This window comes from Nycticebus coucang, chromosome 7 (assembly GCF_027406575.1).
Source record: "Nycticebus coucang isolate mNycCou1 chromosome 7, mNycCou1.pri, whole genome shotgun sequence".
Classification (NCBI taxonomy): Eukaryota; Metazoa; Chordata; class Mammalia; order Primates; family Lorisidae; genus Nycticebus; species Nycticebus coucang.
In genome coordinates, this window is record NC_069786.1 from 63,429,447 (window position 1) to 63,455,414 (window position 25,968).

The following is a 25,968-nucleotide window of genomic DNA, read 5'->3' on the forward strand; positions in this document are numbered from 1 at the left end:
TCATTTGGCTATTTTTTTAATGGAGTTATATGCTCTTTTTCTTACTGAGTTGTTTAAATTCCTTACAGATTTTGGATATCAGTCCTTTGTCAGACATTTAGTATGTAAATAGTTTGTAAATATTTTATCCCCTACTTTTAGGTTGTGTGTTTACTCTGTTGATTATTTCTTTGGCTTTGCAGAAGCATTTTAGTTTAATTTAGTGCCATTTGTTTATTTTTATCTTTGCCACATTTGCATTTGAGGTCATTGTTTAGGGCAATGTCCAGAGAGTTGAACCCAAATTTTCTCTAGAATTTTTATTGTTTCCAATCTTACATATAAGTCTTTAATCCATCTTGAATTAATTGTTGTACATAGTGAGAGATAAGAATCCAGTTTCATTCCTCCGCATGTGACTATTTAATTTCCTCAGCATAATTTATTGAATTGTGAACAGCACCCTTTCCCCAGCGTACGATTTTTTTCCTTGCCTAAGATGAGTAGATTTGGTTGTAGGCATATGGCCTTATTTCTGGGTTTTCTGTCCCCTTCCATTGACCTCCCTCTCTACTTTTATACCAGGACCGTTCTTTGGCCTTCTAGAACCATCCAAGTGTTTTGAAATACGGTATTATGAGGTCAGCCACCTCACATTTCTATTGTTTTCTTTACACAGCCCTAAAGAAGGGACTGTCTTATCAATCCTAAAAATTTACCTCAAGTGTTATCAGCACAAAGATAGAAGCAGGGAGGTGCACTGCACTATAGTAGACTGGGCAGGAAGCATCGTCTTGTTTTTCAGATGCAGAAATTGATAGGTATTGATTTAGAAAACAATATGTACATAGCCTATTGGATCAAAATAATTTTTCTACTCTGTGACCCTACCTGTGTGTATAGTTATTGGTGGGGCAAAGGGTAGAGAGAGAGAAACAGAGACGAGACAGAAGCAAAGTAAGAAGAAATGTAGTGTCTTGTATGTGACTAGCCTAAAAGGGCATGAGGCCATGTAATTCAGATCTCTTAACATTCTGGCCACTGATTTCCTGACCAATAATTTGGGCCATTTTATCACGAAACATGATAAAAGCCAAATATTTGAAAAGCAAATAGTATCTATAAATTTTAGCAAAAATAAGCTGGCTTTCCATTAAGATTGATAAAATTATGATATCTTTCATGAATAATGAACAAAATACAATTTATATTTTAATGAGGAAAAAATTTCAGGGTATCATATTAAATAAAATTTATATAGTGTTCATTGACAACCAAGTAAGAACAGTACAGCTGACTATAAACTGAATTTATCTATGCCCATGGATAATACGCAGGGGAAAATAAAGATATATTTTTTTGTTTACCATGTGAAAGATTTTCAGTGATTTGTGGGAATCTGTTTTTATCAGAAGGAATTGGAGGAGTGTACTTTTGTATGGATATGAGGTTTCGGATGGCAGGTGAATTTCAAAGATAACTGATATTTGTTGAGAACGTGTAAGTGTTGGACAATCACTGCATTCATAGACAGAAGCAGGGAGGTGCACTGCACTATGCAATGCCATGCCTTATTCCTTTATATGTTGTATCTTTTTACATGTTAAAGAAAATATTTTGTATAATTTTAATGAGACTACATGAAAATGTTTATCTGAATAAGAACGCTCTGGGGAAACCACATACTCAGGGAGAAAATCAAAATCAAAATGCAAATGATTTTTTATGTTTTCTGGGCCACAGAAGTGGTTCTCAACTGCTGTTGTATACATAAATCTTGAAGGCCATAATAGGAAAAGCAAATAATTCAATAAGATGGTTCAGTGTGGGGGCTGAAATCTGAGGGAAGAAAGAAGAAGAACACGGAGGAAAAGCAACAGCTTGGCTGTCTGTTACCTGAGGTTGTTTGGGCCTTAGTTCACGGTGATTAAATCCAACCCACCTAAGTAATAAAGTACTCTTTGAAGTGCTGTATCCTGAGCCCCAGAGACCACCAGCCCCAAGAGTAAAAGGCAAAGGTACAGGAATGAGTGAGATACACACACACACACACACACACACCCAACCACCCATACATGCCCTGAGGGCTCCCAGAAGGAGTCCTAGAAATGATTTTGGAATCAAAATCACCTAAAAGTGAATAGTAAACCATCAAGAAAAGAACACTACATTAAACAAGAAAAACTAGTTTTATGACCAGTTCTAGCACATATAAGCTAAATCACCGTGGAGAATAACATAACCGTGGAAGGGCCTCATGTTTCCTAGACATAAAAAAATAAATTAGGCACATGTTTTCTTATGGCTAAAAAGCCTCAGACTGAGTTACACCAGATGATCTCTAAGGTCTCTCTGTTTCTGGCGACTGTTATTCTGTAATCATGGAATCAGTCTTTTACTCTGTTTCCAGATACGTGATTTCTACTACCTTGCATTTTTGCCAGGTACATGGTTTAAATAGGAAAGTATCAGGATCATTGAAATGGGGGACTAACAAAACTGTTTCTAATAACATATTCTTTCTTATGTAATCCCTGCCTCTATAAATAAGAAAAAAATCCACAGTCCACAATTCCAATAGCATATGGTAGCTAAATGTACCTGGTTGGGGGTTGAAGGTGTGAGGAATAAAGCAAAGTGCAATTTTTACTTAGACTTGCTAAAGATTTAGTCAAGCCACATTCAAAGATTCTTCTTATCTTTTGTGTGATCCTGGGAAAGTTTTCTAACTGCCATGAATCTTTGTTTTCTTATGTACAAATGTTAGAAAATAATAGCACCCCTTCACAAGGTTGTTAGAGAAGTAACCAAGATGATGTTCTCCTAGCATTTAGCATAACTCCAACACATAGTCAGCGCTTGTGGAATGTTAACTATTAACATTTAATATCTATTAATAAGGGCAGTGCCTATGGTTCAATGGAGTAGGGCACCAGCCCCATATGCTGGAGGTGGTGGGTTCAAACCCAGCCCTAGCCCAAAAAAAGAAAAAAAAAATACATATATATATATATATATATGACTATTTCCCTTCAGGATAGTTGCAAGAGTCGGAGGGAAGACATATTTTCTCATGTTTACATAAGCAGATGCTCCTATATAGACATCTTAAAACTTTGCTTATTAAAGGTTTAAAGAACAGAGGGAAACAGGAAACACTGAAAATATTGAGAAGCGTTAAACCATCTGTTTTACAAGATCAAATATTTTAAATGTCTTCACTGTCCGTAAGGTGATGTTATTTTCTTTTCAAAGCCTGAGACACATCTGAGCATTTTGCATTTGCTTTCAGGGACCGTTGGCCCTAGTACACCTGCACGAGGATTTTCAGAAGATAGTCCTGCTCAGGACGAGGGCCTGTCAGACCTCCAGGAGGCTGTCTCTCTGAAGGAGCGAATGGCGCAATACCAGGCAGCTGTTTCCAGGGGTGACTGCCGCAGCTTCTCTGCAAATGTAAGCTGCTCCTAATGATTCGGCATTAGGCAATATGCCCGCTGTATGACCACACTCCCTCCTTAATGCAGAACACTAGAAAAGGGGTTAAAGCAGAAAGAGCACAGAATAGTGTGAAACAAATTCAGACCATCTGAATTTAAGATTCAGCTGTGCTCCTTATTAGTTATGTGAACTTGAACTGCTGTCTTAACCCCTTTCCGAGCTTCGGGTTCCCAACTGAAAAATGGGAATAATCATTTGCTACATAGGGTCTTGGTGAGGAATCGGAGAGATAATTTATGTATAAGCCATAAGGCACTGTATAAATATGTTATTATTGTCATCATTATCACTTAACCTATAGCTATGCTCCTCAGGAAGGTTGGGAATTAATTTAAAACTTTAATAATGTGGGTTTGCGTGCTGCCCTTCTTGGTCTCATATATGGTTCATTTAAATTCACTGGAAGTATAATTTCTTTTGCTTTTCTCATTTCTCTGTATGCACTAAATCCATTAGGGTAGGCTTAATCAACATAAAAATGAGAGAGATTAGCAATGTAGGCACTTTGCTAAACCAATTATGATTATAGGAAACTGCAGGATTCAGTAAGACCACCAATTTTTAGAGCCAATGCATAATAAAGTATTATTCAAAAGAAACTGCTGGGTTCCGTATTCTGTGGCCTCCACCGTAATGGAACATAAGGATATTCTTTTATAATTATAATCTCCAAATTAGTCAAGTTGTGAAAGAGAGAGAGAGATTAGCCAAAGAGGGTGGTATATTAAAGTAGCCGCTCTTAACATTCTTCTTTACAAATTATTTAGAGACAAGGTTGACTGTGCCAAACCCATTAACAATATTGCAATTCTAGATGACATTTAAGTTTTTACACAGTCATTAAAATATATTTTAGGCACAGCATAGATTTGGAATGAATGTACAGAAGTGGAGTAAGTAGCTAGATCACTTCCCAAAACAGTAGTAGCCCTGAGGGGCCTCCTGACAGTCTTCTTAGATAGCTCCCCCTGCTGGACCATTAGGGAACTTTTCTATAAATAAGTATTCTAAATTATTGAAATGATTCATGAGGACACAGTTGATTTTGAAAATACCTAAAGACTAGTGATTTAGTAAATAATCTTTTATTTAAGAATCCTTTGATCCTTCCAGACATTAGAAGACTTAAACAAATTGGTATCAGGATATGATTTTATTTATAATGTATTAAAAGAGAATGTTTCCATTGGACACATAGGTAAACTGAATTATTCCATAATTTAATAAAAAAGTTAAAAGCTTAATTTTGATTAAAATTTTTCTAATTTTAATCTAAGATTAATCTGAAATGACATATATAAATAATTTAATAATTCTCTTTCATATCTATTTTACAGACAAGAAAATTAAGGCAGAGTGACTAACAGTATATTATAAAATTAGTAGCAAGGGAGCCATGCTAGTTTTTAACCCCAGAACTCTTTTAACTAGATTTAACTTCTTCCTCTTGTACAGGAAAGTGTTTTTGGCCTATAAGTAGCTCCTATTTGCTTGGCCCTAAATATTGTGAGAAAGAAGAGCCTATATATTATCTCAGCAGAATCCTGATAAATATCTAAAGGAAAGCAAAATAATTTCCTTGTTTTGCAAGCTGCATTAAATGTTTGTTCAATTCAAAAAAAAAACTTCATGTGAGCTGCTTGTGACCAAATCTCTATTTGTACAATTAGCCCAAATATGAGTACGTGTGTGTATATATATATACATATATATATATATTTTTTTTTTTTGCAATTTTTGGCTAGGGCTGGGTTTGAACCCACCACCTCTGGTATATGGGGTCTGCCTCTTACTCCTCTGAGCCACAGGCGCCACCCAATTAGCCCAAATATTTTAACTGCAAAATCTGGAAGTCTTAAATTTTCAAATCCACACCCAAACTGAATCCACTAAATTTCAGTCACTCTTAGTAGCTAACAATGGTCAGTTTCTCTTTGTCTTAGGCTTAGTCAGATGGCATTTGGTTGGATTTAAGTGAAAGTCCAGTCCGTGAAGAAGCAGTGGTCTGAGGCAGACTCCTAAAGAGAGGGTGACAGTAACATTTGTTGGGCGATGCATTAAGATGCTAGATTCTGTGCTATGCAATCTTCCTTATTCCATTTATCTTCTTTAACACTTACAATAAACTGTGAGAAATATATCATCGTGTCCAACTGATAAGAAAAAATATTGAGGTTCAGAAGATCTAGTCCAAGGTTTTAACTGTTAAGATTAAAATTCAAATCACCAGTCCAAGTCCAAACATTTTTTTATTTCTCTTATGCCATATAACCTAAGGATAGTTATTTGAAAAAAAGAAAAAAAAAGGACTATGTCATATATCTATGAAGGTTTAAGTGCTAGGTATTCAAATTAACTTCCTATTATTGACTTACTCATTAGATTTTAAATCCTATTTCCAAGCTAAAGAATAAATAAGAAACACAGAATATTAAGAAACATGAAAAGGTTAAATGTAAAGTAATTTTCAGCTATGTAGTCATTTTATAACAATATGAATTACATGGCATACTTAGAACATGGTGTAAATAAGGCAAAAGTCACAAGAATGATCCCCACGTGAGCAGAGAAGGATCAGCCCAGTGTGGAGACACAGACGGCTTCTTAAACACGTCCTGCCAAGTCACATGTAGAAACTTTCATTTCCAAGTGTAGCTGAGCTAGGAAACCTTGCCACTACCACTAAATCACATTTCAGAGCATTGGCCTCACTCAGGTGGGGGAGCAGCTGCAGGAGTGTAACACATGTAGCAGCAGTAGGGTTGGTAAGTATTTTTGGCCTACAAGTAGCTCCTATTTACTAGTGTTAGTACTACTATTAAGAAGTGTCAGCCACATGGTCTGATTCCAAAGTCCAATGAGCAATGGGTATGTCTGTTTTTTAATCCACTTGGTAGATGAGATGCAACCTGTCCATTATGGGAACTAAGTTTTGTGAAAATGTGCTTAGTAGGAGAGCATCCAGTCATCAGCATAATTACTGAGGTTTATCAGATTAATCTGCATATGAGTTAGACATTGTGGGTAGCTTCTTGAAACAATAAGGTTCTTATTAACAATGATTACTCTAATTTATATAATCTAATGCTTATTTATTATCTGCTTATGATCCAGTAAAGCTACTGATATAATTTAAATATCAGATGTGGAAAAAGAAATATTGTGGCTTTAAGATATCCTTCTGCTGTTTTACTCTATGTTAAATTTCAACAGGGATGCTTACTTTTTTATGAACTTAACATACATCAACTGGCAGTGATTTAGATTTACATTCAAAGTTTGTTGCAAAATTTAATATAATACACAGCGTATCTAGTACATAGAAGTGTATGCTCTTATCTCTTCTTGCCAATGTGCATATCCTGAAATACTCTATACGGTAGTCCACAGAAGTGGGGAACCATTATTAACTTGATAAAGCTGCCACTTGAGTATTGGCTAGTAATTCACGTAATCCTAAATATTAAGTGAATCTGCAATATTCTGGAATATGAGAAATCCAAAATAGTGTATTTTTAGTCTCTGTGTAAAAAACTATATAATATATTTGGGTACAGATTCCAGGACCCCAGAATTCACCAATCCTCAGTTCCCAGGCCTCCCCATACTTTCCGGGTCTTAAGGCTTTGAGGGTCATGTCAAAAGCCTGGACCGGATCCCAGGAGTCCTGTTCTGGTTTGAAGTGTCGCTGAGTCTCCTCCCAGTCACAAGCAGACCTAGCTACTTCGTGGAAGAGGCGAAGCTGGTGTGGGGCCTGTTTGGTTGTGAGCTGTCATTCCCTCTGGGCTTGAGCGCCTGCTAGGCCCTGGAGGGTGCCGAATGCTCACTACCACTGCCCTCAACTATGTCTGCGCATAAGTTCTGACGGGATTCCTAGGTGCTTTTCTAGTTGTTTCCAGTGACACAGACTGAAATTGGTTTCTCCATCTGTAATATGGCAAGGATAGACTAGAAGCCTTCTTCCATCAAAGCCTCTTGACTCTGCCCTGCCAGGGCACTGAGCTGAGGCCTGGAGCGTGCCAATCCTGGGAGAGAACTTCTGTTACTTTGTCTGTTCTTTGAGACTAGAAATTAAGATGAGACGGATGTGAATTCAGATTCTGATGCCAATACTCAAGTCTTAGCTGTGAGAACTTCACAACTGTCATACTTCTCCACACATCAATTTCCATATTTTAAAATATGGCTAATAGATATCCATGTCTCATAGAATATGGAGAAGCATTTAATGACAGAACTTATATGGTACACAAAATTATTAATCCTTAACTATGCCTTAATTAGCTGGCATTATCACTGTTATTAATAAGTTTGCACAAGGAATATTATGAGGCTCTTTATTTTGTTCATCCTTAATGGTTTTTGAAAAATTTAGAGTGAGTAAAATTCTTTTAATAATTATTCTTGATAATTTGTCTATATAGACATTTGGGATTTTAGTGACAACCTGATTGAGGGTTAAAATTGAATTAATTATTCTAATATCCAGTAGTCTGAGTATTGTTAGAGAACAATCTAATGTTCTAATTGTTCTAATAGGCATAATCTCCAAAAATCAAAATATATTTGCGATAAGATAACACAATACTTTAAAGATTCTTCTGTTTTCACATCAAAAGACTGATAAATGCTAAGACAACATGTAGTGACTATTTTTACTAAGATTTTCAGTAAAGGCCTACTTAAATGATTGTGTTTTTTAATACTTTTTAAATATATTGCCTCTCAATAATTATCAACTGTTTTAAAAAATTGCTTTGAGACTCCCATGCTGTGCAGCTGTAAAGCTTAATTTTCTTTTCTCTTTGCCTATTTTTGTGGGGGACAGGGCTCTATTTAATTTTAATTTCAGGTTAATGTGAGTGTACAAACACCGAGGTTGCAGCGTTTGTGTTTGTTAAGCAGAGTCCCTCTTGTAGTTGTGTCTCGCACCCAGGAGGTGTGCACATCCCCTTACATGGCGTGCCCATTAAGTGGAAGCACACCGATCCCTCTCCCTCCTCCCCTCACCCCTTCCTTTGTTCCCCTCCTTCATTCCCCCTCCACCTAACTTGAATTGAATTGAGTTTTCTTTTATGTGGACGTGTATGAGATCATCTACTGGCTTCATATGAGCATTCAGTACATTGGATACTTGCTTCTCCATTCTTGTGATACTTTACTAAGAATGTGTTTCAGCTCCATCCAGGTTAATATAAAAGCTGTATAGTATCCATCTTTTATGGATGAATAGTATTCCATGGGATCCCATACTGCAGTTTGTTAATACATTCCTGGGTTGGTGGGCATTTAGGTTGTTTCCTCATTTTGGTAATTGTAAATTGAGCTGCAATAAACGATCTAGTGCAAGTGTCCTTATGATAAAATGATTTTTTTTTCTTTTGGGTAGATGCCTAATAACAGGATCATGGGATCAAATGGAAGGTCTCTTTTGAGTTCTTTGAGGATTCTCCAAACTTCTTTCCAAAGAGGCTTTGTTAGTTTGCAATCCCACCAACAGTATAAAAGTGTTCCCTTCTCTTCACATCTGGGCAGCATCTGCAACTTTGGGACTTTGTGATGTGGGCTATTCTTACTGAAGTTAGGTGATATCTCAGGGTGGCTTTGATTAGCATTTCTCTGATGATTAGGGACATTAGGGACAATGAGCTTTTTTTCACATGTTTGTTAGCCATTTATGTATCTTCCTGAGAGTTGGTTCTGTTCACGTCTCTTGCCCAGTGATAGATGGGATTGTTCTTTTTTTGTTGTTGATTAATTTGAGTTTTCTGTAGATTCTTGTTACCCTTTGTCAGATTCATAACATGCAAGTATCTTTTCCCATTCTCAAGGTTGTCAGTTCCCTTTGTTTTGTCCTTTGCTGTGTAGAAACTTTTCAGTTTAATTAAGTCCCATTTATTTTTGTTGTTATTGCAATTGCCACTGAACTCTTTTTTCCTAAATCATCCAGATGATGGAAGAATCAGAAATGCGCACAGTGCCAGGTGGTTTGGCCAAGGTGAAGAAGCACTTTGAGGATGAAATTACTTCTTCCCGTAATGCTTTTGCTCAATACCAATATCAACAACAGAACAGATCTGAGCAGGTAACACTACTCTGGGTGATGGGTTAGTAATACATGTTTGAAATGCTCTCATTTCCCTTCCAAGGTAGAAATGTGTCTTCTTTGGTGGTACATTTGTTTTCATTATTCACTAACAAAAACTGTAGTTCTAAAACGTTTGAGAATATCGTCATTAAAGTTTATCAGTATATTGATTTACTTACTTGGAGCATTCTGCCACATTTCGAGAGAGCCATGCTGGAATATTTTCCTTGCAGCTTCTAATGTTTCAGAAATAAATGAAAAGTAAATAGCCTAAGTTAGTCAACAAGAAAATAGAAACGCTAAGAACAATGTTTATATTAAGCCTCCGCTTCTAGGTTATAATTCGTGGTACACTACGGGCTGGTTGTTTGCATAGATTAAATTTGAAGCATTATTTAGCTGCTTTTTGTGGTGGGGAACTTTCTATTTTTTTTTAAGTCGTCAAAAATTGAGCAGTAGATCCCAGATGTTACATAAAAATGGATAATACAACTTCTAAATGTTATCTTACCTATATTTTTTACCATTTCATTTCTCAATTATCATATATCACAAAATATTGTAATGGGATATAATGGTTTTTGAATGTGGGATTCTCAATAATAAAACTTGTTAAACTGAGCTCTGCATTTTGAAAATAATAACTGTGCTGTAAACAGCTTTACTTAAGCCCATGTTTCCTATGAGGAAGGGAGTAACTACAGTATCTGAAATTCTGTAGTGAGAAATAAAAGTGAATATATTTTACTTTTTTAAATCCCCAGGATATATAGAGTTGCCTAAAGTTTAAAAAGAATGAGGCAATTTGTGTTATGTGTGGCAGGGGGCAGGGGAAGTATAACAGGCAGAATGATTAAAAATCTAATGTGCAAAATAGTGTTTCCTATAATGGCTCTGTTGAAAAGTGAAAAAAGGTACTCAATGTATTTATTGCAGATTTCTTTCTAATGTTCCCTAAAGAAAATATAATATGAATAAGATATTAAGATTGGGTATACTTATAATCAAATATATAGTTGTTACAAACAGGAATCTTTGAGTGAATCAAGTATAGATCGTGTGTTTGCTTGAAATTAGTCAACAATACAAAACATTAGTATTAGTAATTTAAATAACAAATTCTACATAGAAGTACCAGTAATGTATCTACAGATCCTTTTCAGGGACGGTGTGTGATAGAATATGGGACTACGCGCCATAATGCGTACAGAATGGCATTCATATGCCTTCGCTGCTACTCACCAGCTGAGTGACATAGACCCTCATGGATCTATGGCCTGTGCAGTGAATTGCCGCCCTCATGGACGTGTGGCCTGTGCAGTGAATTGCCGCCCTCGTGGACGTGTGGCCTGTGCAGTGAATTGCGGCCCTCATGGATCTATGGCCTGTGCAGTGAATTGCACAGGGCCTCATGCTGAGAAGGGCTCTTCACATGGTTTAGCACTCTGCTGTCTCCACCTTAAAATTCTTAATTACTTTTGAACAAAGGGCTGCACATTTTCATTTTGCATGGGGTCTGAAAAATTATGTAGCTGGTCCTGGATAGACCAACTTCATACCTCCCTGAAGACAGCTTCTCTGAGTAAGATGGGGAAACTGGTGAGCAATTTGCCTATCGCTAGTTACTGTGCAGGTCTAATATGACAAAGGGCAACTTATTGGAAAGTGTCTCATTATCTGTTAACTTTATGTTATTTAACACTCTCTAATACAGAAAAAGAAAACCCAACCCAAAGTGGCTTAAACCCAAAGGAACATTATAGGTTTACAAAAATGTAGTCTTGTGGAAGAGTGGTTTGATGTAAATGCTAATGGTGTGCCAGTGCTAGCTTATACCAATTATCAAATCATTAAATTGGGGGGAATTTTGCAACCAGATACATTATGCTAACATCTTGAAACAACCACATCAAGAGTATTTACACAAGGAAAATTGGTAAATGCAAAAAATCAGGGTTTTCTTCTTTCCTTTTTTATTTTTCCTTCTTCCAAGAACCCATTGTTAAATAGGTGTCACCTTGCCACTAATGGAAGGGCTCAAAGTATGGTCGTAGCATGGTGGCCAAGGGCACAGACTCTGGAGCCAGATTACTTGGGTCCAAATGCATACTCCTTCACCTGTTACCTATGTGACATCAGGCAAGTTCCTTAGCCTCTGTACCTCAGTTTTCCCAATTATAAATTCAAGATTATAATAATATCCACCTCATGGGTTTGTTTAGAGAAATAAATGAGTTAGTATTTGCAAACTGCTTAAAACAGTGCCTGGCCCATTATAAGAAAACTATATAAATGTTTGCTTAAAGAACAATCACATCAATCAGATTTATTTTTCTTAACCTCTGAGCCTCACTTTCTCTGAGTTTGCTACATTCTCACCCAAATTTGCTCCTGATAGTAGTAAAAGAGATGCAGATAAAGAGTGAGAATCCTTTCCCCAGAAGTCTCAGGAGAAGCCTTAACAGTCATAGCATCTAATCGGCTCCAAATGCAGCTGTAGCCAGAGGATGCTGACTGGCTTAGACTTCTGTACCTTGTTTACCTAAGTAGAACCTCAGCATATGAAGAATGTAATTAATAAAGAGTATATTCTAGTGAAAAATAAAACCAGACAGAAATATATATCCACTATAAGCTCCTTACAAGTATAAGTTATTATTATAATATATAGTCCCTACTCTGTGGATGTAAAATGTGTGTGAAAGTAATAACACCGTGCACTAGAATTCAATATTGGTGTGACTCTGGAACTGTAGTGACCACTCTAAAGTTCAGTTTCATTACTTACCTTTAGACATGTTAATAAGATGCAATAATTCTGAGAGTAATGAATAAACTAAGCCAAATGAAATGAAGTATAAATACAATATAAAGGAAACCCAGGCAGGAATAAACCCCATCTATTAAATACCTTCTTTATACAGAAGTCTGTGGTAAAGGAAAGAAAATGTCATTTGTACCTTAAACAATAAATGACATTAATTTATAATCCTTACTGGAAATTTGAAATAAATATGAAGTTTGGTTATAGAGTATAAATGTAGGAAAATAATGTCTTAAAACTTTTAAAGCTATCTAAATGCATTCTAAAATTCATTTCTTTCATCAGCAGGAATTACAGACGTTTGCTAATAAAGAAAGGTAGTTAATTCTGTATTTACCTAAGTTGTTGTTAGTGTTTTTGATTTTTGTTGTTGCAAGTACTTGAGATTTAGATCTCTGCTATGTCTTCCCATATACATACACATATATACACACGCACACTTTTTTTTTGCTAACATATAGTAATTAACATTAATTTGGAAATCAAGTTTAATTAAAGTTAAAAGAAAGGACATTTTACATTTCTGACAATATTTAATGTCACAATTGCTAATAATTTCAGAAGTTGTAAAATTAAGTCCAATATGCCCTTTTGCTTCCTGTATTAAAGTCAGATGTTTCAGGGGCTTACGAGCTGACTATTTGGTAAAAGTTGGCTAGGAGATCAACAATTATCCTAAACACTATTTCAAAATTAATCTATCTATTAGATTCCTTCTGTTGGCTGATAGCTTAAACTGTTGTACATCTATTGAAAAAGGGGTTCTGAAATAGAGAAAAAAATGAAGTACAAGATATAAGAACATTCATTTAAAATTTAGGATGATTTTTCATTCATATATTCTAGACTTGTCATGCTTTATGATTCTGCCTAAGTTAGTGATATCACTACAATATAACTGCTCCTTTTCCTAATTTTCATGAAGGAAAGGAGCCACTCTGAGTCCTTGAGGGAGAGGGGTGGGTGCTGGGGTATGTTCAGTTTCTTCAAAGAATAGGTTAGAGAATCAATTAAGTTGTCCTAGTAATCGATAGTGAACACTTTTTACATCACCCACTTAAATTCTGCTTTTCAAAACAAACATTACTCCTTCCTGTAGATATGAATGAGACACATCCCTCATTATAGGCCACTCAGCGTTATTTAGGGTAGAAATATTATATCAGCATTGTGTTTTATTTTGTTTGGGATTGAGTCCTCAGCATTCTATGCCAATGAAAACTGATTAATGCTAGAATGGAAAAAAAGAAAAAAAGAGAGAGATGATTTTTTTATCCCTTCACTATGACAGATTCTTTTTTCCTTTTTTTTTTTATTAAATCATAGCTGTGTACATTGATATGATCATGGGGCATCATTCACTAGCTTCACAGACCATTTACCAAGTTTCACATATACCCTTATAAGATGCATCGCCGGTGTAATCCCACCAATCTCCTTCTCTCTACTCACCTCCCCCCCTCCCTCCCCTCCCTTTTCCCCTTCCCCCTATTCTTAGGTTGTAACTGGGTTATAGCTTTCATGTGAAAACCCTAAATTAGTTTCATAGTAGGGCTGAGTACATTGGGTACTTTTTCTTCCATTCTTGAGATACTTTACTAAGAAGAATATGTTCCAGCTCCATCCATGTAAACATGAAAGAGGTAAAGTCTCCATCTTTCGTTAAGGCTGCATAATATTCCATGGTGTACATGTACCACAATTTATTAATCCATTCGTGGATCAAAGGACACTTGGGCTTCTTCCATGACTTAGCAATTATGAATTGAGCTGCAATAAACATTCTGGTACAAATATCTTCGTTATGATGTGCTTTTTGGTCTTCTGGGTATATGCCCAGTAGAGGGATTACAGGATTGAATGGCAGATCTATTTTTAGATCTCTAAGTGTTCTCCATATCTCTTTCCAAAAGGAATGTATTAATTTGCATTCCCACCAGCAGGGCAAAAGTGTTCCCTTTTCTCCACATCCGTGCCAACATCTCTGGTCTTGGGATTTTGTGATATAGGCTAGTATCACTGGAGTTGAGGAGCACATTTTGAATCATCCATCCTGTCAACCTTAAAAGGGTGTCTTGAAGTGGATCAGACATTAGAATAAATGCATTGTTGGTGTGCAGGTACCATGGCCTTCTCTCGAGTTTCTTTTCACTTGTCTATTCTTTTGTTTCTGTCTGGTTTTGTTTAGGATTTTCTTCCTCTTTTTCTTATTTATCACCTTTATTAAGATATAATTTTCATGCCATAAATTTCAACTACTTTATGAATACAATTCAATGACAGGGACAGTTCAGCTGTCAGAGCAGCATTGCAGAATTGAGCATTGCCACCACAATCTAATTTTAAAACATCTCTGTAACCCCAGAAAGCAAGCTTGTGTCCGTCGTTGGTTGGGGGACGATATTCTCACACTCAAGGTTTGACTTTCATCTTTTTATGTGAATTTCTTCATTTCTTTCCTTCATATTTATGGCTCTTTGCATATTGATGGGAAGCCCTTAAGCTTCTTCTTTTTTGGAGTTTTTTTTTTTTCTCTCTCTTTCTCTTCTTAAGTGGTATAAGTAGGAAAGAGCAGATGGAGCTCCAAAATTTTTGGAAGTAATCAGTGCATTCCAACACTTAGGTAATTGTTGTTGTGAAATCACTGCACTGAATCCACGTCAAGAGGAGGAAGCATTCCTGACCTTTGCTCTGCCACCAACTCTGATACACTGGGTGGCAACATACATCTTTCTCCACACATCGGCAGTGGCAAGATCCGAATGTAAACATTAGTACTCTGTAAGATTATGTGGATTTAGAACAATCCTTGGACAATTTTAGGTCAATAGAAAACATTTTGACAGCTTGTGACGGATATAATCTAACAACATCTGTGCATTTCAGACTCTTTAAAAGTGACCTACAATGACTCATTGCAAAGCATTTCTCATAAAATTCTTTAAACCTACATTTCACTTCCTGCCACAGACCTAATTTTTCAAGGTCATAGATTGCTATTAACAGTTCTAACCTAGCTCTCTGTCAACATGTAATGTTGTAACCAATGATGTGGTTCATATTGTCTTTTAATTATGTGCACCATTTTAAAATAACTATTATAACTCCAGATAATGCCACTCAAAATAAGGCATTCTAGAACAAGGGTTCCAGAGTCTGTTACTTTTAGCTAAAATTTCCCATTTGCCCCTATGTATAGTGACTTTATGGGTGACTTTTGGGACACCCTGTAAAATATGATTCATAAACACTCATGTATATTTAGAAAGAAAAAGAAGAAAACTACGTTGTTCTGTGCCTCCTACCTTAGCTTTCCTTCAGTACTTTCACCCAGGGAGACGGTATTTTCTTAAGAGCTCTGCAGGTAATTAAAGGCTAGTTTAATATGGTTGTGCATCTATGAGTATATGTTTTGCACACATGTTGTTCTGGAATAGTGAATGACTATAGTATATATTTTAAAATTATAACAGCATCCTAGGCTACAGTTTTTATTTCTGAGTAGTGTCTTAGCTATTCAAGGTTTTCTCTGTTTCCATATAAAACAAAGTAGGAAGGGGAGGGGGAGGGGAGGGGAAGGAAGGGGGTGGGTTGATAGAGGGAGGGTTAGTAGAGGGACCACACCTATGGAGCATATTGCAAGTACAAGTTGGATCTATCAGGTGTAGAACACAAATGTCTTAATGCTGTAATTGGGTAAATGAGGTGAAGGCTATGTTGATTAATAGGATGTGAGCACTCCAATTTGTACAAATAATCAACACATTGAATCCCATAATGGCAGAAATGTATTTATGATCTTTGTACAAATGACTTAATAAAAAAATTATAACAGCACTTCTTCTTTTGAGGAAAACGTACTTAATCCTAATTGTAAGCAATAACAAGATCTGGACTCTCAGAAGGCCAAGGAGAGAAATATGCACAAAACTTCCTCTTTATAGGTACATTAGACTCTCGGAAGTTTGTTTTTTAAGTGGGAGAAGATAAGTAGCGTAGTAGTTGGTCTGAAAGACTACTTTATTCGTAGTATTGTGACAAAATGTACTGAGAGGAGAACAATATAATTCATTTATAACTTGAATCAGGTGGGAGAGAAAAGGTGCTACTAAAGGTGCTACAAGAGCAAGAGTTGAAGGTGTGTTGATTTTTATCATTTGTATGAATGTGTGTGTCTTTTCAGTTGTAGTTTTTCAGCATATTTTAGTTGCTAGGTGGAAAGGAAAGAAACTACCTTGTGATGATTTTCTGGTTTATGCAGATGAAACGACAGATATAGATAGATAGATTCCTACAGTTGTCTTAATAGAATATAACAATATTTGTTCAACATACAATGCTATGAAGAAATAAGGATGACTATTTGCCAGAGAACTGTTTCTTTTCATGTCATACAGGTAGGGAACTACCATGACCTTTCTCTAGATAGGCTGATGAACCTCCCACAGGCTGAGTATTCAGAAGAGAGTCCCAGCTGGCTCTCAGGGAGACAAAGAACAGAAGCAGCACCAATCCTGTGCTCAAGAAACACATAAATGACGCTCATAGACAGATTAGATGTAACAGTCTTACTCTGTTAAAAATTCAAACTCTAATGACAAATATTTCACTGTTGTGTTTTTTTCCTTTCAAATCGAGGCCCTTTAAATCTGTTTACCCTCTAGGGCTGTTTCTCAGTGCCCACAGTCAAGTGGGCTTTGGTGAAGAAAAGAGACAATAAGTGGAACTCTCTAGTGCTGACACAGAGTCAGAAGACCAGTAGTGAAAGAGCACAGTGGCCTTAACTAGTTGTCGGCTATAATACATATGCAAATCTGCACAAACTGCTTCATGCAGAGTTCACTGACTGAAGTTATCTCTTAATGGAGCCCCCCATTCATAACTATGCCATACAGTAAACTCATACCTCAGTTTACCATTCAATTCAACAAGAGATGGAAATACAAACTCTGATCCAATTGCAGGTTTGTAGTTGCATCATTTATGAATTGACATTTTTCCTCTCCTCTTGCATTCAAGATTATCTTTGCCTTGCTCAGGGCTGCCTATTTAATGACTGCTTTTCAAGCTGGTGTCCCTGGCTCTGCTTCCTTGCCACTTTCCAGCTGGTTGTCTCCTGCTACTTAATCTCTGACTATGTCTCTCTTCTTCCTACTTACATCCACCTTCCTGTATCTGTAGGTAGTGGCAAGATCCCATGGAGAGTTGTTTTTGTTTTTTTTAATTGTTGGGGATTCATTGAGGGTACGATAAGCCAGGTTACACTGATTGCATTTGTTAGGTAAAGTCCTTCTTGTAATCATGTCTTGCCCCCAGAAGGTGTGGCACACACCAAGGCCCCACCCCCCTCCCTCCGTCCCTCTCTCTGCTTTTCCTCCCCCCCCCATAACCTTAATTGTCATTAATTGTCCTCATATCAAAATTGGGTACATAGGATTAATGCTTCTCCATTCTTGTGATGTTTTACTAAGAATAATGTCTTCCACTTCCATCCAGGTTAATACGAAGGATGTAAAGTCTCCATTTTTTTTAATAGCTGAATAGTATTCCATGGTATACATATACCACAGCTTGTTAATCCATTCCTGGGTTGGTGGGCATTTAGGCTGTTTCCACATTTTGGCAATTGTAAATTGAGCTGCAATAAACAGTCTAGTACAAGTGTCCTTATGATAAAAGGATTTTTTTCCTTCTGGGTAGATGCCCAGTAATGGGATTGCAGGATCAAATGGGAGGTCTAGCTTGAGTGCTTTGAGGTTTCTCCATACTTCCTTCCAGAAAGGTTGTACTAGTTTGCAGTCCCACCAGCAGTGTAAAAGTGTTCCCTTCTCTCCACATCCACGCCAGCATCTGCAGTTTTGAGATTTTGTGATGTGGGCCATTCTCACTGGGGTTAGATGGTAAATTGAATCAGTAGAATGATAATCTGTGAAGAAGTTCATTGCTCTAATTTGGAAGTTAATTATGCTGCATTTAGCACTGCCTACACCACCTACGGGGAAAACAAAAGCAAAAACACAAACAAAACCACATAGAGATCTGTAATTCTCAGGATGAAAGGTAGAAAAGCCCAATATACCACTGATTTCCCTCTGCCTCCATGAAGGTCTGCACGAGGTCCATCTGCCTAGAGAAGCACCCCACTCACAAACCCCTAAGACCTCCTGTAATCCTTGGGTGAACTGACAGAGAAGTAGTGGCAATGAGTTTCAATGAGTCCTCTGTCTGTGGGTCCCCTTATCTCTGGCCCATAGTGGGGCATCCTTTCAGATTACCTCTGATCTTTAACTGTGCAAGGATTTAGAATTGAACCCTCCTCCCTGTTAGGGTGAGTCAAGGGAATCTCAGTGGAAGCTCAGAGAAGCTAAGCTCTCTTCGACCTGGGCTATCCCCTGGAATTTCCCAGGCAGCCTGGCAATTCTGATTATTCTGGAGAATGTTCATGGTTTAGGGGAATTTTATAGCTTTCCAGTGGTTCTAATGCAACATTCTAATGAACATGACAGTGCAAACCTGAGCCAGGGTTTTTAGCCCAGAATTGACCACCCTTCTCTTGGTTTCTCATCCAAGGCTTATCGCCTACCTACCTCACTCTCTTTACAGTGCTTTTCTGCCTATGTTGAGATTTCTCTTGAGGTGCTTACTGCAGTCAAAAATTAGAACATGGTAGAGTGGAGAATATAGAGAAAGCAGGGGCTTAAAGATCATGGCGAAAACAATAAATATCAATCAGCCAAACAACCATTTTACTAATACCCTAACCAAAGTTAATTTCTTTGTTAATGGTAAACCATATTAAAATAGTAGTATTTTGCATATATGATAACATGGAATATTAAAAATAAACAGTATAGAATTATATAAATTAACTAATGAAAATATATTAAAACACTGAAAAATAAACTAAAACTATAAGCAAAAATAAACCAAGGAAATTAAGGAATTTATTATCTTATTAAATTGTTACACTAATAATTAAACCGAACTTTGCTGCTTTTTAATTATTGCGATCTTTCACTAAAATTGCTCTTCACAGGATTATGCAATCTGCACAGGTAATGTCTCTTGGGTTTGTGCCTTTGATATTTCTATACCAATGATATTATTTTGTGAAAAACACAGAGATTTTCTTAATTACAAAGTAAGTGAAAAACCTTAAGTCATTAGTAAAGATACACACGGTCATTTTGTTCTTTACATAACTAAACCAATGTGTAGACTTTCCCTGGGTTTCAAGGTGTGATCATAAAATATAACAAGACTGGCGTTCATGATCTAAGATCAATCACATTACGTTATAACCACACAGTATAATTCTCAACCTCTGTTGTCCCCAAATGAAGTTGACAGTAATTGCTAACACTCTGCTGAGGTGTGACCATAAAGTCACAGTCATGGTCCCTTTGCAACCTGCTATTTCAGCTTCTTTCTGCAGAACCTGTTGGTATATTAGTTATGCTGCTAGTGCATAGAAGGGTCCACTCCTCGCTCCCCTGTGGGAAAATAGCAGGCCATTCAGTACATCATTATAAAGGAAATTCAGTCCCACTGCACACTACGAAGATGCAGACAGAATGTTTGCCTGGGTCTTTTAGGGAAACTCCATCCTCTTGGTGAAATAATGCAGTCTGTATGTAGCCTACTTCCATTACTGTGTTGAAAAAAAACTAAGTGACCTAATCTTTCTGGTAACTTGCAGGGGGTTAGAAATCTTAACATATGGAGAGTGCCCTGGACTTCTTTCTCAGGGAGTCAAGGCCTCGGTGGACAGTACAAATCCGCTGTGTTTACCCTAATTATTGCAGTACCACTACCACAACTTTTCTTCTGAATGGTTATCGTGGATCTTTTTCTGTAAACCTATTCATTCTTATAGAACCCATTTTCGATTTCATTTAAAGAAGACAAGTGTACTTACAGATACATCCTTCACTCCTTTAAAGTAAAACAAATTGGAATTGCTTTAGGGAAAAAGGAGTGGAGTTGTTCTTATCACAAGGCACCAAGTTGTTGAAGAAGTGATAACGGGACTTTTTCCCTGAAGATATAAGCTCACAGCAGAGAAGTACCTCCATGCTTGAACAGGTGATCTCAGGAAGTTGATAAAGATGTAAAATACAGATCTTTTGACAAAATGGAATTTTATGTCTTCCTTTATGCGAGGAAGTGAACACTGAGGAAGGGTTGAAATATTATAAAAACACTTTTATATTTTTTCCTTTCTTCTCTCTGAGGACTTATATTAGCTTAAAAATATAAAAGGGTTTTCTGTATAATTACACTGAATAGAATTCTCAAGAAGGCAGACAATATATGCTAATATACTAATTAAATTTATTTTTCAAATTGCTGTAATGGAATGGAAAGCAAAAAGATTTAAGTTGCTAGGTTTTGCTAGTTTGTGAGAAACAAGGAAAACTATAACAACAAAAGGAACCATTCACTTTATATAGAATCATTACATTTGTAGAACTTAGTAGAATCTCCAAAATGGTTTTTCCACGTAGTTACTTTTATGAAAATGGATCTTTTCTTTGTTGCTTGACATCAGAGGATATTATTAGCTCTTTTGGCTTCTTCTAGATCTATATTTCTCAAAATAAACCTATCCCCGTGGGCCTTTGAGAATAATGGAACTGAGTGAAGCTTCTCAATACTTTTAGAGGTTCATTTAGGTATTAATTTGCATAATTGCAAACACATTATCATGCTAAAAAAAAAAAAACAACTCAAAAAAAACAAGGCCTGAAAAAACGTAAGAGGCATTAAGAGGTTCTGTCCTTAAAACCATGCAATTATAGAGACACCTGCCATTAGATCGAAACCAAGGAGTAGCCAGGAGCTCAATCAAATTTCCTTATCCTCAAAAAATGCCGGTGGGCTCCAGAGATATCAGTACACCTTGTCATGGCATTTGACATTCATTCCTGTGTGTCAGAGTACAAATTAGAGTAATCTAATACAGCATTTCAACATAATACAATGTTTAGAAACATTTGGAGAAGATATCGAAGGCTTTAATGAAGTCCCCTTTTTAGGCTGCCATTCAGTTTGTGACCCTTTATAATAAACATTTTGCATCATCATATTAAAACTGTAAATAAGGTACTTCCAAATCAAATCATATATTTTTTCTTTTCTGTTCTGTACTGTTCTTTTCTTTTTTGAGGATCAAGAAAGTTTTCCTTTCCTCTTTGAACTCCTTTTCCTTCCTTTCCTCAAAATGTAGCTTTTGTTACTAGATAAATTATTACAATAATAAGAAAGTATGCTACCAAGTCTGTACTCTAAGGAAATCACAAATGCATGCTGAGTACATGACTTATTTCTGTTAGGTGTTAAAAATATCAGTTCAAAATATCTGGTTGGTGGGATTCTAGTTAATACACTATGTATATCTTTGGTATTTTTAATTTGAATAAAGCATTATTCCTTAAATTCCCTTTACTGGTGAGATTCATTTGAAATCAACATGTGGAATGCCAAACCAGTGGAACCTTACAGAAATTTGATGTTATTCCAGCGTAAGTGGCCTTGTACTTTCCCAACACTCAGTCCATGGTAGCCCTTCATATTATCTCCAGTGCTGTTCTAACCTCTGTCCCAACAGATTACCAGTGAAGATTCTAAGTAAGACTCAAATTAGTTCTGACTGATTTACTTGATTTCTCACTTGAACTACTGACAATTTCAGGCATAACCAAACAGTCCTATCTGACACTCTAATCTCTTTCCACTGCCCAAGTTGCTATTACATACAGTCATGAGTGCAATTACAACTAACTACCTTCTTGGTTTTCTCCATTTTTCCTTATTTTAAAGAAAATCCAAGTAATTAGTTTAATTCATTTTTACTCATAATTAATAATTGCCAGGAAATTCCTTGTTTGTACAAATTAACCTTGTAATGCTTATATCAGAGCCAAATGAGTTTTATTACATGTCTTCCTTTTCATCTGGATTTTACATAAGGACCTCTAATGTCATTCTTACCAGGGAAAAATACCGATAGCCATGAACTCAGAGGAAAAGCGAAAGAAGGAGGCAGGTTGTTTAAGAGAAATGCCTGTGATAGTCTTAGCAGGAAAATTACATTTTCTCAAAGTCTTCTTACATATTCATATAATGTCACATGGAACATACATTGCCAAGAAAGGAGCCCAAATCGGTGTCATTATAAGATGTGAATAGTGCTTTCTACTATGTTTCCTACGGTCGAAACTGAGTGGGGCTCCTTTTCTTGTGTTTTTAACTGGTTTCCATTTGGTTAAGAAGATCTCAGTGTTCAGTTTACTTTTTTTTTTTTTCATTTGACAACTGAACCTCTTTCTATTTGCCACTCAATGAAGCAAATCCAGCTGCCACTAGAAGAAGCTGCAAATACCACCTACTCTTTCTCAGACTTCCTGGTGTCTAAGAGACAGGTCTGTGAACCACACTGCCCTAATCACACCCTGCCATCTCAGGGGGGTATGATAAGAAGTTAGCAACATAAGAAGTAGGGACCATACAGAATCAATTTTGGTAATGACCCATGGCAGGATTATTAGCTACATCCATTTTCAGGAAGTAAGTATTCCAGAAACAGCATCCTCTATGGCACTGACAGTGAATGTCTCTGATGCCCTGTGCCAGCAGCAAGGACGCATTCAGCAGATTTTCAGGAACTCTAGTCTGTACTTTTACTGGATACAAAGCCTCCAAGTCTTATTGCCTGGTGTCCTGGAGATCCGTGGATAAACTCCCCATCCTGCCGCTCAATGTCCCTTCAGTAAATTCTCTTTTCTCTTTCAGTCAGACTCCAGTGCTTGACATTGGAAGCTGTGACTGATAAAAGTATAAATAATCTATAAATCTTAACATTTTTACCATCAAGATAAAAGTCACACAACAGTACTCTGTTAGGAAAAGAATAAGTGTGGAAAGAATTGTGAAATAGTAGGTTAGACCTGCCTTCTCAATAGGTTCATGAAAGATGAACTGGAAAAAAACAAACAGATAATCACAAACACACGTTCTGGCTGTATCTCCTCAGAGTATTCCATGCTGCGGGGGCCAGAATGGTTTCGAAGAGTCATGATATGAACAGACTTATTTTTACTTCACTCTCTTTGAGTAAACCACCCCCAACACCCCAAAATGCACCACTTCCCTATTAGACAAAAAAAAAATGTATATACTGAAACTTGCTTCTTCTTTAATTTCTGGACTTAATTCTACAATGAAATTATCTAGTAAAATTCATTGGTATAGCCACAGTCTATTTTCATTTAATTTTTTTTATAGGGGGGATTATTTATTACTCAATGCTGAGTTATTAAGAAAATACCTGAAACAAATAAGCATGCAATAAACACTTGTCAGGCAAAGACACCAAACACTAATGTAGTACTTACGAGCCAGGTTCTTACAGATACTAACTTATTTCCTCCTCACAATAACCTTCTGAGATAGGCACTATTATTATTCCGGGTTTTTGAACAAGAAATAGATTCGTGAAAGGTTGAAGCAACTTTCCAAAGCAAAGTGAGCAAATGTGATGCTAATCCAGAAAGGCTGTCTCCAGAGCCTATGTCTTAACATTTATTTGTTTGTTTGAGTTGTTTTTGCATTCAGCTGATAATCATTTTTTTTTTCAGTTCAGAATATAGGAGGTGCACATGTTTATTTACCTACTTTGTTTTTGTGCACATCAGGTCAAAGTTATATGTGTTCCCCTCACTTACATAGTGTACACTATACCCAATAAGTGTGAATTTACCCATCCCCTCTCTCTCCATCCCCCCAGCTTGGTTTTCACTGAGATTGTACTTCCATACATGCATGTAATAGATAGCTCCAATTTGTTACTGAGTACATGTATTTGTTTAACTTAGAAGAATGGTTCCCAGTTCCATCCATGTTGTCACAAAAGATACTGGACTGCCATTTTTTAAAAGGCCAAATAGTATTCCATGATATGCATGTAGCAAATTTTATTAATCCTTTCATGTACTGATGGACAGTTGGGTTGTTTCCATGTCTTAGTGGTTGTGAATTGTGCAACTATAAACATTTAAGGGCAGGTGCCCTTTCTAGTAAATGACCTTTTTTCCTTTGGGTGTATACCCAGAAGTTGGATTGGTAAATAAAATAGTAAGTCTACTTTAAGTCCTTGGAGATATTTCCATACAATTTGCCATAGAGATTGTACTAATTTGTAGTCCCACCAACAGTGTGTAAGAGTTCCTTTTTGCATCCGTGCCAGCTTCTGTTGTTTTGGGACTTTTTAATACAAGCCATTGTCATTGGAGTCAGATGATATCTCACTGTGGTTTTGATTTGCGTTTCCCCAGTGACTAGAGATTTTGATCATTTTGTCACGAGTCTCTTAGTCATTAGTATATTTTCATTTGTACACTTTTTAATGGGATTGTTGTTTGGTTTCTTTTTGCTAATTTGCTTGCATTATTTATAGATTCAAGCTATCAGTCCTTTATATTTATAGCATGTAAATATTTCTCCCATATGTAATGGTGGGTTATCCATTTACTCTTTTGATTATGTCTTTGGCTGTGCAGAAGCTTTTTAACTTGATCAGGTCCCATTTATTTATTTTTATTATTGCTGTGATTGTTTTGAGGGTCTTCTTCATGAATTTTTTGCCTAGGACAATATCTATATGAGTTTTTCCAACATTTTATTTTTTTCCTTTTCATACTTTCCTGCCTTAGGTTTAAGTCTTATCCATCATGAGTTAATTTTCATGAGTGATGAGAGGTGTGGGTCCTGTTTCAGTCTTTTACATTTGCCTATATGGTTTTCTGGGCACCATTTACTGAATGGTATCCTTTCCCAAGTATATGTTTTTATCAGTTTTGTCAAAATTCATATGAGAATATGAAGATTTCATCTCTGAATTCTGTGTCTTGATCTAAAAGTCAACATCTCTGTTTTGGTGGCAGAACCTTAATTTTTTTTTAGTGATACTAGCCTAAAGTCTAGTTCCTACTGGCTCTTATTATGTAAGGTTACATTAACTATTTGGGGTCTTTTCTAGTTCCATATGAAGTGTAGAAGTATTTTTTTTCTAGTTTTGCATAAAATGACATTGGCATTTTAATGGGAATTGCATTGAATCTGTAAGTCACTTTGGGGGGTATAGCTATTTTAACAATGTTGATTTTGCTGATCCATGATGTGGTATATTTTTCCATCTGCTTATATCTTCTGCAATTTCTTTCCTCAGTTTTTTATAATCCTCCCTATAGAGATCTTTCACCTCCTTTTTTAGGTATATTCCTAGGTATTTCATTTTCTGTGTTGCTACTGAAAAAAGTATTGTGTCTTTCACTTGGTTCTCAGCTCGACTGCTATTGGCGTATATGAAAGCTATTGATTTTTGTACATTAATTTTGTAACCTGAAACTTTGCTGAATTTATTTATCAATACTGTTAGTCTCTCAGTTAAGTGTTTTTTAGGTTTAAGATCATACTATCAGAAAATAGAAATAGTTTGATCTCTTCTCTCCCTATTTGGACCCCCTTGATTTCTTTCTCTTGCCTGCTTGCTCTGGCAAGAACTTCCAGCCCTATAAAA

At 36.4% G+C, this 25,968-nt stretch overlaps 1 protein-coding gene across 2 annotated transcripts in view; it reads left to right on the forward strand.

The window, feature by feature from the left end:
* XIRP2 (xin actin binding repeat containing 2) overlaps positions 1-25,968 on the forward strand; it is a 75,601-nt gene that overhangs the window by 17,465 nt on the left and 32,168 nt on the right. The window contains exons 2-3 of one of the 2 annotated variants that reach the window (XM_053597950.1): positions 3,272-3,432; positions 9,428-9,562. In XM_053597950.1, the coding sequence (XP_053453925.1) occupies positions 3,376-3,432; positions 9,428-9,562 (192 nt within the window). In that variant the 5' untranslated portion in view covers positions 3,272-3,375. Of the gene's footprint in view, positions 1-3,271; positions 3,433-9,427; positions 9,563-25,968 lie in introns of those variants that run through there. The other variant, XM_053597951.1, reaches the window with a different exon arrangement.